Genomic DNA, 13444 nt, shown 5'->3' with positions numbered 1-13444 from the left:
TCACCTGATTTACTTTTTATAAAGATTACCTAGGAAAAATATTTTTGAGGGTTTTCCTTATTACAAATTTGATCACTTAAAAACTTTCCATGGCTTCTTATTGTGAAGAGTATAAAATCCAATATCTTTACAGTCTCATCTCTTATAACTATTCCTATCCCCATGCAGAAATACTCTTGCATTTACTTGGTCCCTGTCTCTAAAATAACTTCTCTCCATTGCTCTTCCTTGCCTTTGTCACACTCTTCCAGCTTCTGCAAGGCCTTCAACAATCTCCATTCCCTGTCTCTGCTCCAATTCTCTCTCACCCTCTGCCACATAATTACTTTTTCTTTTGTACTCAAATATTTCCTGTGGCTCTATTAACATTTATCACATATCTTTGTGATTATTTAATGATTATTTAAGTATCTGTCTCTCCCATTAAAACTCAAGAATTTTTTTATCCCTAAGCCCAGCATAGCAATTAGCACAGAATAAATGTTCAATGTGATGAATAAATGTCTACACACACACACACACACACACACACAAATTGAGATTTGGAAAAAAAAAGTTAAAACAAGGGAGTGATAAGAAGTGTTCCTTGAAGAAATTTAGAGTGTATAATAATAACAATAATACCAATATTAGCAGCAGCTAACTTTTATAGAGAGCTTACTGTGTGCTAGATACTGTTAAGACCTTTACATGTATTGATTCATTTAGTCCTCACAACAACCCTATGTGAAGGGTACTAGTATTCTGACCATTTTAATGAGACACAAAGAAGTCAAGTAACTTGCCAAAAAGCTACTCAGCTAGTAAATGGGGTGTGGATACTACGCGGGTAGTATGGCTCCAAAGTTCATTCTTAACCACTAAATTATATTCTCTAGCTCACACAAAAGATCCCTGTGATTAGAAGAGAAAACTTAGTTCTGGCCCTGATAATCTCTTCCTTAACCTTAACATACTGAAAATAAATCTATACAGAGAAAATTAATCCTACTTTTAAAAATTCATTTCAATAAATAAATAATAATTTAATGAAACTTAAATGTGTAACTAATCTGGGATGCCTTCCTTAGCATCTTAGTTTAGATCAAGGCCTTCTTGCTGTGTGCTCATGGGGTTCCCTGTGCTTTTCCTTTCTAACATTCAGCTAAGGATTTGACCATATAATTATGTGGTTCTTTCAACAGTTCCTCTCTTCTCCTCTGGACACTAAGCTCCTCAGGGGTTTATGTCTGTTTCACTCAACAATATGTCCACAGCACATAGTAGACCCATAATAGATGTTTGGGGAATATGTTCAAAAGGTCTGCCCTATTCATCACCTTTTTTGCAGCTCACATAGCCATCATTCTAATATAAATCATAATTAAAATATTATGCCTAAAATATTAAAATCACTTCTATCTGATCTCTGTTTATACTCTCCTATGGTTTTAATACATCACATGTAACACTGGCAAATTAATCTTCCCAAAACATTCCTTTCAATACTCATTTCAACAAATATTAACACCTACTATGTGCCTGAAGAAAACCCGAATATATCACCCCAAAATATGCCACTTTGGCATATTGATTATTTTTAACTAAAAGCACTTAAAAAATAGCATATGCAAAAAGGACACTCTGAACGTCTTTTGTCTTCCTGAAAGCAGAAGGTAAAACACCCATGTGAAAGGTACCCTCCCTGTACCAATAGGGTAGAAGGCATCCTTATCACCAGAGACAGAATTTGGGGCTGAGAAACCTATATAAACAAACCTTGTTAAATTCATCCTTATCTTCCTAGTTATTTCTTCACCATTTACTACCCCTTCCCCAGAGCATTGGTCTTCTCAATTCTTCACAAATGTATCATTTCTTTGTCTAAAAGGTCTATACACTTTCTGTTCTGGTCATTTATTTGGATCTTCATTCTCTTATGAAGGCTCTCATGTACATGTAAAAATGTATATGATTTTCTCCTGTTAATCTGTCTTATGTCAGTTTAATTCTTAGGCCCACCCAAAGGCCCAAAGAAAGTGGAAAAGAATTTTTCCTCCCCTCCGTGCTAAATATATTTCACTGTTCAATAAAAGCTTATTGATTTCCTAATGCCTATAGAATAAAGTTCAAAATTTCAGTTAGATTTGTGTGTTGAAGGAAACAAGAAGGAAAATCACCCCACTAATGGTCTCTAATACCATTCCCCACTAAAAGGAAAGGGCTCCTCAGAGAAATGGTTCATTTCAGGGCTGGGAAAGGGTAGATAAAGGATGAGCCTGAAATACTTTGTTATGCCAGAAAGTAAGGAACAGCTCAAAAAAAAAAAAAATTATAGAGGCTCAGAGGGAAGGCTGGGGAGGATGGGTAGGTGGGAAGAAATCAACCAAAGAATTTGTTTGCCTATATGCATAACCCATGGATACACACAATAGGGTGGTGAAAGGGGGAGGGGCGGGCTAGAAGGGGTGAATGGAGGAAAAAAGGGACGTATATAATACTTTCAATAATAAAGATTTAATTTTAAAAAATGATAAGGACATGTCAAAGGACACAGGAGCCATCTTAAAAGTGCTCCCACTGAGAGAAACCAAGATAACGGCATAGGTAAACACCGGAAATTGCTGCCTCGCACAACCACTTCAAAAATACAACTAAAAGACAAAACGGACATCATCCAGAACCACAGGAAGGCTGGCTGAGTGGAAATTCTACAACTAGAAGGAAAGAGAAAAGCACACTGAGACTCAGAGGAGGTGCAGAAGTAAAGTGCAGAGGTACAAAGGCGCACGTGGAAAGGGCTGGCAACTGAGGACCTGGTTGTCTTTTTCAATCGGGAGGGAGTCTCAAGATCCCGACTGCTCTAAACTCGAGTTCCAGGCGAGTCTCTGGGGACCCAGACTCATACGGGGAGAAACCGGACTGTCTGGCATTGGTCAGAACTTGAGGGCGGCTTTCTCTCAGAGGTGCTTGCAGCGATTACCAGGACACTGAGATGCAGGGCCTCTTAGGGTAGGACTGAGGAGCAGCCATAGCTGCTTGCTCCGCCCTGTTGATCCCCTGAGACCCCGCCCCACCCAAGCTGTGCACAGAGGCTTTTGCATATGAAAGGCCTGGCCCTTTGCAATCTGAAAATTACCTAACAAACTGCAGCTGGGTTGGAGAGATCCAGAACTTCCAAAAGAAGGCCCAAGGCCCCACAGCAGCTTCCATTGTTTCACAGCTGGGCCTCATCTGGGCGCCTCCAAACCCCAAACAAAGAAGAGGAATCTGCAGATCTCTCCATAGCTCCTGCTGGGTAGCCTCAGGCAGAGGCTAAATTAGCACCTCCTTAGAGATCCAAGAGCCAATGTACCCAGTGGTCAGGGTGGGATCATCCAAATTACAACTACTCAGATCCATAAGAGACACAATCAGGGGGCAGACTCAGTAAGAACCAAAGGCCCACTGAAGCAAGTCTTGCCCCATAAGGGTGTCTCCAGCACAGAAGTTCTCCCACTGATTCTCACAGCCAATTGGCCTGGAGGTCAATTCCTCCCAGTGATACCTACAACAATCAAGGCTTAACTACAACAAGACTGTGCACAAAGCCCACAAAGAGGTGCACCAAGAGTGTCACCTCAGGTAATTGGGGAGGCTGAGCCACTGGGCCCTATAGGACACCTAGCACAGTAAGCCACTCTATCAACACAGGGAAGCATACAAAATGTGGAGACAAAGAAACAGATCACAAATGACAGAAATGGAGGAAAGCAAACGACTGGATATAGAGTTCAAAACCACACTTATAAGGTTTTTCAAGAATTTTCTAGAAACCGCCGATAAATTTAGTGAGACCCTCAAGAAATCTAGTGAGACCCTCGAGGTTATGAAAAAGGACCAACTAGAAATTAAACATACACTGACTGAAATAAAGAATATTACACAGAGTTCCAACAGCAGACTAGAGGATCGCAAGAATCAAGTCAAAGATTTAAAATATGAAGAAGCAAAAAACACCCAACCGGAAAAGCAAAATGAAAAAAGAATCCAAAAATACGAAGATAGTGTAAGGAGCCTCTGGGACAACTTCAAGCATACCAACATCCGAATTATGAGGGTGCCAGAAGAAGAGAGAGAGCAAGATATTGAAAACCTCTTTGAAGAAATAATGACAGAAAACTTCCCCTACCTGGTGAAAGAAATAGACTTCCAAGTCCAAGAAGCGCAGAGAACCCCAAACAAAAGGAATCCAAAGAGGACCACACCAAGACACATCATCATTAAAATGCCAAGAGCAAAAGACAAAGAGAGAATCTTAAAAGCAGCGAGAAAGAAACTCAATTACCTACAAGGGAATACCCATATGACTGTCAGCTGATTTCTCAACAGAAACTATGCAGGCCAGAAGGGAGTGGCAAGAAATATTCAAAGTGATGAATAGCAAGGACCTACAACCAAGATTACTTTACCCAGCAAAGCTATCATTCAGAATTGAAGGTCAGATAAAGAGCTTCATAGATAAGACAAAGCTAAAGGAGTTCATCACCATCAAACCAGTATTATATGAAATGCTGAAAGGTATCCTTTAAGAAGAAGAAGAAGAACAAAAAGGTAAAGATACAAATTATGAACAACAAATACACATCTATCAACAAGTGAATCTAAAAATCAAGTGAATAAATAATCTGATGAACAGAATAAAGTGGTGAATATAATAGAATCAGGGGTATAGAAAGGTAGTGGACTGACTATTCTTGTGGGGGGAAGGGTGTGGGGGATGCAGGAAGAGACTGGACAAAAATCGTGCACCTATGGATGAGGACAGTGAGGGGGGTAAGGGCAGAAGGTGGGGTGGGAACCGGGTGGAGGGGAGCTATGGGGGGATAAAGGGGGAACAACTGTAATAATCTGAACAATAAAGATTTAATTTTAAAAAAAGGGGCTCCCATTGTTCAAATCTGAAATAATTTGAGCATCAAAATGATTAAGTACAGTGATGAATATAAACCATAAAAAAATTAAAATTATGAGTTCATACCAATAGAAAAGGAAAGTGGGAGATATGGAGCTGAGAGGGAAGAGAACTTGTAGGGAAGGAAGCTAGGACTAGGAAAGAGCTAGGAAGGAATGCCAAGAACCAAATTAGTAAATGCAGAGGGAATGCTGAAGTGGGAAAATCATCGTTTTGCCATCACTGTGGTGAAGACTAAATCAGGTGTTAATCAATAATGGATGTTAAGTCTAGGGGAAATTTTGATAAGGAGCAGGATATTTGTATCATCTCATATGTATTTGCCTATTAGATGCAAAGGAAAAAAGAATAATTATTATCCAGTTGAAAAATTGGGCTACAGCTTGACCTGTGACGAGGTAATTAAAATTAACATCACCTCTGAGAGACAGAAAGACATCATGGGCCTTCTGATGTGATAACCTGAGAAAGACACATCTTCTAGGAAACATTCTGACCAAGAATGCACAATTCTGATCTAATCACAAGAAAACATCAGACAAGCCTGGTCAGCGTGGCTCAGTGGTTGAGCATCAACCTATGAACCAGAAGGTCATGATTAGATTCCCAGTCAGGGCACATGCCCGGGTTTTGGGCTCCATCCCCAGTGTAGGGTGTTCAGGAGGCAGCCAATCAATGATTCTCTCTCATCATTGATGTTTCTCTCTCTCTCCTTCTTCTTTCCTCTCTGAAACCAATAAAGATATATATTTTTTAAAAATGAAAGAAAGAAAACATAAGACAAATACAACATGAAGAACATTCTAGGGCAGTGATGGCGAACCTATGACACGCGTGTCAGAGGTGACAAGCGAACTCATTTTTTTGGTTGATTTTTCTTTGTTAAATGGCATTTAAACATATAAAATAAATATCAGAAATATAAGTCTTTGTTTTACTATGGTTGCAAATATCAAAAAATTTCTATATGTGACACGGCACCAGAGTTAAGTTAGGGTTTTTCAAAATGCTGACAGGCCGAGCTCACAAGGTTCGCCATCACTGTTCTAGGGGAAATAAAAAAAGCAAGGGGGGAATCTGTATTCTTCACAAATGTCATAAATTACAAAGAAATGCTGTGGAAATTTTCCATATTAACAGAGGCTAAAGCATGACAACTAAATATAATATCTAACCCTAACTGGACTCTATACTGGAGAGGGAGAATGCTACAAAGAACTTTATCGGATTAACTGACAAAATTGAAATGATGAATAATAAATGGAATCATTGTAAATTTATGTAGTTCATAACTATACTGTGGTTATGCAAGAAAATAACCCTAATATTCACTTAAGTATTCAGAGGTAAAGGACCATAACTAATCCTGAAACGATTAAGAAAGAAAAAAAATTACAGAGATAGAGAGAGAAAAAACTGAGCAAATAATAAAACAAATAGAATAAAATGTTAAATAACAGGTGAATCTGGATAAAGAGTATACAAGTGTTCCTTGTATTATTGTCTTCTTGAAACTCTATAAGTTTATAATTAGTTCTAAATAAAAAGTTAAAAATTATATATGTAGTCAACTAGACCTGCACTATCCAATACAGTAGCTGCCAGCTACATGAGGCTGTTGAACAGTTGAAATATGATTAGTCCAAATTGAGATGTGCTGTTATTGCAAAAAAGAATGTAAAGTATCTAATTGCTAATTTATATACTAATTACATGTTAAAATATTTTAGATATACCAGGTCAAAGGAAATATATTTTTAAAATTAACTTCACCTCTTTATTTTTACTTTTTTTAAATGTGGCTACTTGCAACTTTAAACTATATATGTGACTCATCTACATTGGACAGGGCTGAGCTAAACAAAATCTCCAAAATGAGGTATAACACTATTTTTGTAAACTTCTCTCTCAATTTCTTTCTACTCTAAAAATCTCTCTCTCTCTAAAAATCACTTGGTTTTAAGCTACCTAAAGATAGGGATTGTGGATTATTCACTGTTGTGTCCCAGTATTTAGCACATAGCAAGTATCATAAATATTTGTTTATTGAAAGACAATATGCAAAAGAAGGAGTGTGGGCAGGAAGACTGTACTCATTCTCATCTCTGAGTCATTGCTTATACTGTAACTCCTTCCTAGAAGGAAACTTTTCTCTTCCTTTCCTAATCACACACCTTCAAAAGAAAACCCATTTTCTCATGCCCATTTTCTCCAAGGAGACTTCCCACTAATGCAGGTTCATTTCTGATCTTTCCTCCTCTGTACTACTATAGCCTTCATTCACTATATCATTTACTTTGGCACTTAATCATATAAGTTCATTGAGTGAGAAGTTAAGTCTCATATTTTTTCCTATACTAGTACCTGCCTTCCACAGTAACTAGCATAGTACTAACCATACCAGTTTGAAGTGGGGGAGGGGGAGAGACAAGATGTCAAGAAAAGAGAAATAGATTGGGAGTTGGAAAAATTTGTTTTCACATCAAACTGTGTTGCTTAGATAAATCACTGAATCTCTGTTTCTACTTTCTCATTTTTTAAATCAGAGAGACAGACCTGTTGACCATAAAAGTTTCCTACTTCTACAATTCTAGAATAATTAAAACCGTTTTTCTTTTTGCAATATTATTGATACAGACCAGTAAAACTACATAGAATACACAAATGTTAAATTACAGTAAGTCAAGAAAGAAAAGCAACAAAGTTTATAAACTGCCTAAAGTACTAAATGCTGATCATCTTTCTGGCCATCAGCACTTAAAATTCACATTTCTCTTCAGAGGACTATTAAGCAAAATAATCAATATACACATATTGGAGGGACCTCAATTTTTTTTTTCCAAACCTTTTCAAGCCTCAGAGAGACACCCTTTAGAAAGAGGAGAAGGAGGAAGGGAATCAGACACTAAGTTTTCTATAAAGTACCCTGGGACCTTATTGGTGATGTTCAAAGACTCTGAATTATAACTATACATTGTCTGTTTCTTCTTTCAAAAATTCTATTTAAAGGGCACTATTCAAAAGGAAATTACAACAGTTAAAAAAAAGTAATCTAAAAACAATGTTAAAGAAATGCAATCTAATGTCAAAGCATTGATACTATTTCAAAGAATCTCTAAATCAGCAACTTTACTTTTATTTTTTTTAAATATATTTTATTGATTTTTTCACAGAGAGGAAGGGAGAGAGATAGAGAGTTAGAAACATCGATGAGAGAGAAACATCGACCAGCTGCCTCCTGCACATCTCCCACCGGGGATGTGCCCGCAACCCAGGTACATGCCCTTGACGGGAATCGAACCTGGGACCTTTCAGTCCGCAGGCCGACACTCTATCCACTGAGCCAAACTGATTTCGGCAGCAACTTTACTTTTAAATCTTCTATCTTAATATCTCTGCTGAGAAGTAAGGTTATCAGGGTGGGATAAAATAAAATAGTTACTACGTTACATAACTTAAATATTTCAGCCCAACTGGCATGGCTCAACCGTTGAGCATTAACCTATGTACTAAGAGGTCATTGTTTGATTCCCTATCAGGGCACATGCCTGGGTTGTGGCTCTATCACCAGTGGGGGCATGCAAGGGACAGCCAATCAATGATTCTCTCTCATCATTGATATTTCTATCTCTCTCCTTCTCCTTTCCTCTCTGAAATAAAATAAATAAATAAATAAATAAATAAATAAAAAGATTTCAGTTATACTTGTTAATAAATATCATCTGTGGAGTTACTAAAATATATAGTCTAGATTCTAAACTATTTATAAAATCATAAGATTTCTTTAAGACTTTTATCAAAATGCCCCTATTAAATGCTGGGCATTAACACTGACCCATCTATAAGGTAATAGCTGAACTTCGACAGGCACTCAAGGACTCTCCTAACCTGGTCTGTAGCTACCTCTGGAGTCTCATCTCCCACCAATCCCTGGGCATCATTTCACTTCCTAAACTTAATTGTTCATGTTCCCCCTAATATTACCCACCCTTTTATGACTCCATGTCTTGGCATATATTGAACATTCTGCTAGATATGCCCTTCCCTCTTTTGAGCTTTGAATATGCCTTCCTTCCGGAAGTTTTTCATGACTGCCCCAACACCCTCCTACAAAGTAGCTCCCAGGGCACTCTTCATTCTTCTATTACGTAGCACATTAATCACTACTTTTAAATGTCCACTTCCACAAGCAGGCTGTGAGTTCTAAATGGAGGGGCCATATCTTATTTAACTGGTTCCCAGCCCCTAGACTATCACTGGTATTTACTGATACTCAATATAAGTACACTGGGGCCGAAACCGGTTTGGCTCAGTGGATAGAGCCTCGGCCTGTGGACTGAAAGGTCCCAGGTTCGATTCCGGTCAAGGGCATGTACCTGGGTTGCGGGCACAACCCCAGTGGGAGATGTGCGGGAGGCAGCTGATCGATGTTTCTCTCTCATCGATGTTTCTAACTCTCTATCTCTCTCCCTTCCTCTCTGTGAAAAAATCAATAAAATATATTTTTAAAAAAATATTTAAGTATTTAATCTTATAATTAATGTGAGAAACAATTCAAAATATTTAAGTATTTAATCTTATAATTAATGTGAGAAACAATTCAAACTTTCCTATAAAAGAGTATGTACATTTAACACAGTGTTTCTCAACCAGGGGCAATGTAGCCCCTAAGGGATATTTGGTAAAGTCTTGGAGGTATTTTTAGTTGTCACATAAGGGGAAGAGGATTTGGGGAGTGCTACTGGTATTTAGTGGGTAGAAGCCAGGGATGCTGCTAAACATCTTACACTGTAAAGGACAACCCCCCAAAACAAAAAATTATCCAGGCACAAATATCAATAGTGCCATGGTCAAGAAACTCAATTGTCAACTGACATTCATATGTGATAATTCCATATCACATCTCAGCAATAACCAGAATAAATTCCAATTTTGTAGTTTCATCTGAAATGTATGCAACAGTTGATGTATATGCACCAACACTAAAAATTATCTTTATATAACTGTAACCCTTAACAACATTAAGAGTCCTAGAAAGCATCCCATATTTCTGAAAACCAAACTTTATTTTTTTAATATATTTTTATTGATTTCAGAGAGGAAAAGAGAGGGAGAAACATCAATGATGAGAGAGAATCATTGATCGGCTGTCTCCTGCACACTCCACATGGGGATGGAGCCCACAACCCAGGTATGTGCCCTTGGCCGGAATCGAACCTGGGACTCTTCAAACCTGAGACCCTTCAGTCCCCAGGCCGACACTCTATCCATTGAGCCAAACCGGCTAGGGCTGAAAACTAAACTTTAAAAGAAACCACAGGAAAACTAATTTTTGGTTCTGGAACCATGACAAAAAAAATCTGAGGCATGAGGTAATTCATTCCTCCGGGTCTGATAAAAGGAAAATCATTAAGTACTACAAGTAAATCATGCACAGATGTCTTTACTGTTAAACACAAAAACCTATGGCAAAAGCAAATGGCATACCTTTGCTATTGCCTAAATCACCAGTTTATTAAGATTAAAAAAAAAAAAATCTCTGACAAAACCAATGCAAAATCATCATCAAATGTCAATAAAGGGTGGCAGATAAGAAGTTAACTATTTCTACCCCTGACATAGGACCAAGTTTCACATGCCCTGAAGATGTCACAAAAGCTATGCCAAAACAAGAATACTCCCTTTGTATAGAGTGGTTGACTCCACTGTCTTTGGCACATTGGGTGAATATCACAAATTCACTAATTTCTTCTGTCTTTTGAATTAGTTATCCTACTCACACAATAACCAACACATGGGTTTAGCACCAACTACAGAATCATTTACATTTTGTTGCAACCTATTAATCTCAAAAAGCCATCCAAAACAAGCAAAAATTGAGTACAGTAACTAAATAGGTTAGGGAAATAGAGTTTATGTCATTATAGGAACTGATTGCTAAACAATACAGCTTTCCTATGCTCTAATCTTTTTATCTTAAGTTTTTTTCCAGATTTTTAAATACAGAGAGCACTGGTAGAAAGTGAAGGGGTAAACGTATACCACTGGATCACGCTTACTGCGGATTTATTCTTGGAGAGCACAAAAAAGGGACTGGCTGGGAGAAGAAAATGCATTTTTAATTGGAGAAAAAAAAAAAAGTTTCCAACAGTGAGTAATGTCTTCTTTCTCAGCTGACTTTGCCAGTAAGTGTGGGTACCAGGATCGGGCCCACGCTAGGCCGGGTTTCGCCACACTACCCTCCAACACGGTCCAGATGCGAACCCCAAGCCCTGTGTGGCAGGTGCGCGAGGGGTAAAGGTGGGGGACACCGTGGGCGCGGAGAGTGGGGTTCGCGCTCAGCAAGCCGCCGCGCCCTCCCGCGGGGCGACCTCCGGCCCGGCAGGCGGTCCGCAGGCACGAACTCCACCCGCACGCCCAGTCTGGGATCCGGAGGAACGCGGTACCACACCCTCCCGCCCGCCGCCTCTCGCACTGACAGCCCCGCGCCGCAGCGGGGCGCCGGGCCTGGGGAGCGGGGCCGCGGAGGACCGGGCTCCAGGCCCCGGGCTCCGGCCTGCCGCCCGCTGCCGCCCCGGACGCCCTCCCTGCCCCCACGGCCTGACCCCGGGCGGACGACCGCGGCCTAATCGCCTCCCGGGCGGCAGGGCCTAGAGGAGGAGGAGGGAGCCCGCGCCGCCCGCTCGGCTGCTCAGCGCGGCGGCGCCACCCGCAGCCCCGGGCTCGGGACCGCCCGCTCACGTGCCGCCGGGAAGACGGTTTCGCTCTCTTACCCTCTGCAAAATCCTCCTTAACATGGTTTAAGCAGCCCGGCGCGCCGCGGTGGCTCTCCGGACCCACGCCGGGCCACTGCCTACTCGAGGGTGCGCGCGAGGAAGGAACTTAGCCAGGAGGGGACCCAGGAGGAGGTCGGGACGAGGCGGCGGCGGTGGCGGCGGCCCCTGGAGCGGCCCGGATTTCCCCACAGGCGGCGAGAGGGAGCGCGCGTGAGCCAGCGACGAGGCAGCCGGCGAGCGTCCGCCCGCCGCCGGGCCGCCCCCGTAAACTGACAGCTGGGCGGGTCCGCCCGACAACGCCCCGCCCTCCCGGCCTGTCCATCCGCGGGGGGCGGGGCTGGAAGGGGCCTGGCCAGGCCTCGCACCAATCGGAAGCCGTGTGGCGTGAGCGACTGCGTGACGGACAGGTGCCAGGATCCGGGCCGCCGCTCCTTCCGGCGGTCGGGAAAAACGGTGGCGGCCGAGCGCTCCCTCGGGCTCCGTCCGAGGCCGCGCCCGCGCTCCCACCACGTGCCCGCTAGGGAGGCGGGCGGGGAGCCTGGGGCCCCGTGTGGGGGTCCCTGGCCGGGCCCGGAGGAGGAGGCTCCGGCACCGCAGGCCGTTCTGTAAACTTGTCAATGTGACCCTGGCCTGGAGGAGAATGGACTGGATTCTTATTTCTGCCGGAGGCGCCGGGGTGAAAGCAAAGGAGAGAATCGCTGTGCGACTTGGGTGCCCTTGACCGACTCCTGGTTTTTTATCCCTACTTCCTTCCTGCTTCAGAAAGTAACGAATCGGGAGAAAGGGTAGGAAGAAACGGGAATTGTAGTTAGCAAAGAGAAGTTCGGGTGTTTTTTGGAGGAATTTTTTTTTGAGGGGGAAGGGGGATTATAGCAACATTATTTAATGGACTGATGTCGCTAACATGTTGCACTTTATCTTTCTGAAGCCCATGTTTAGCCCATTCTAAGAAAGTTTAAACCCTATTCTGATAATAGATATATGAAGGGAATTGGCATTAATATGTCTGCTTTATAGATTAAGAAAAAATAATAAGGTCACAGATAACGTGTCAAAACAAGTACGTGGACTTAAGACTGGAACGATGTCATTATTTAAAGTGAAAAATCACAACTTCAGAGTCCTACCATTCCGCTAGTATTCACAATCTAAGAGGTTTGACTTTACAGGGAACTGGAGGGAATAATGTATAATTTACCTGGGAAGGGGGGGGGGGGGGGCTGAAATCTACAAAGCAATGAATAGACTGCTTATTGGAAAGTATTTATAGACTTTCGAAAAGATGCAACAAATAAACAAATATTGCTCTCAAATGAGTTAATGTAAAAGTGTTTTGTAAAGTGTAAAATATTATATGATGTAACATGTTTCTATCCCAAACGTTCTATTTTTTCTGTGTGCCTTTAGTGCAGCAAAAGTGTCATGCCTGCAACTAATATATTATTAATCACTATTGATAATAGAACACTTGAATACTTCCAGGCAAACAGAGCAAAATGCACACTTTTCCATCTTTTCAGACACGGTGCATTATTTTCATACAATATGGGAAATATTTGCACTGACTAAGGTGATAAAACAGTGTGATATAATAAATACATATTTGGTGTCTGCCCCAAGTTCCTGACACAGAGCTTCTAAAACCTTTGTAATTTCCTCACTATTAGGGTGCCAGGAGCATCTTTTATTCTAATATTTGACCTTTGACCCTGGTTCCTGACACCAGAGCTTCTAA

General features: G+C 41.2%; 1 protein-coding gene across 2 annotated transcripts in view; it reads right to left on the bottom strand.

Moving 5' to 3' along the window:
- EEA1 (early endosome antigen 1) overlaps positions 1-11926 on the bottom strand; it is a 154814-nt gene extending 142888 nt beyond the window's left edge. The window contains exon 1 of one of the 2 annotated variants that reach the window (XM_070409588.1): positions 11707-11926. In XM_070409588.1, the coding sequence (XP_070265689.1) occupies positions 11707-11730 (24 nt within the window). In that variant the 5' untranslated portion in view covers positions 11731-11926. The remainder of the gene's footprint in view (positions 1-11706) is intronic. The other variant, XM_070409589.1, reaches the window with a different exon arrangement.
- Between the last annotated feature and the right edge of the window lie 1518 nt (positions 11927-13444).

The sequence above is a fragment of the Myotis yumanensis genome, unplaced genomic scaffold (assembly GCF_028538775.1).
Source record: "Myotis yumanensis isolate MYYU_CA2020_CCGP unplaced genomic scaffold, mMyoYum1.0.hap1 SCAF_3, whole genome shotgun sequence".
In the NCBI taxonomy this organism is placed as follows: domain Eukaryota; kingdom Metazoa; phylum Chordata; class Mammalia; order Chiroptera; family Vespertilionidae; genus Myotis; species Myotis yumanensis.
This window is presented reverse-complemented; position numbering and strand designations above follow the sequence as displayed.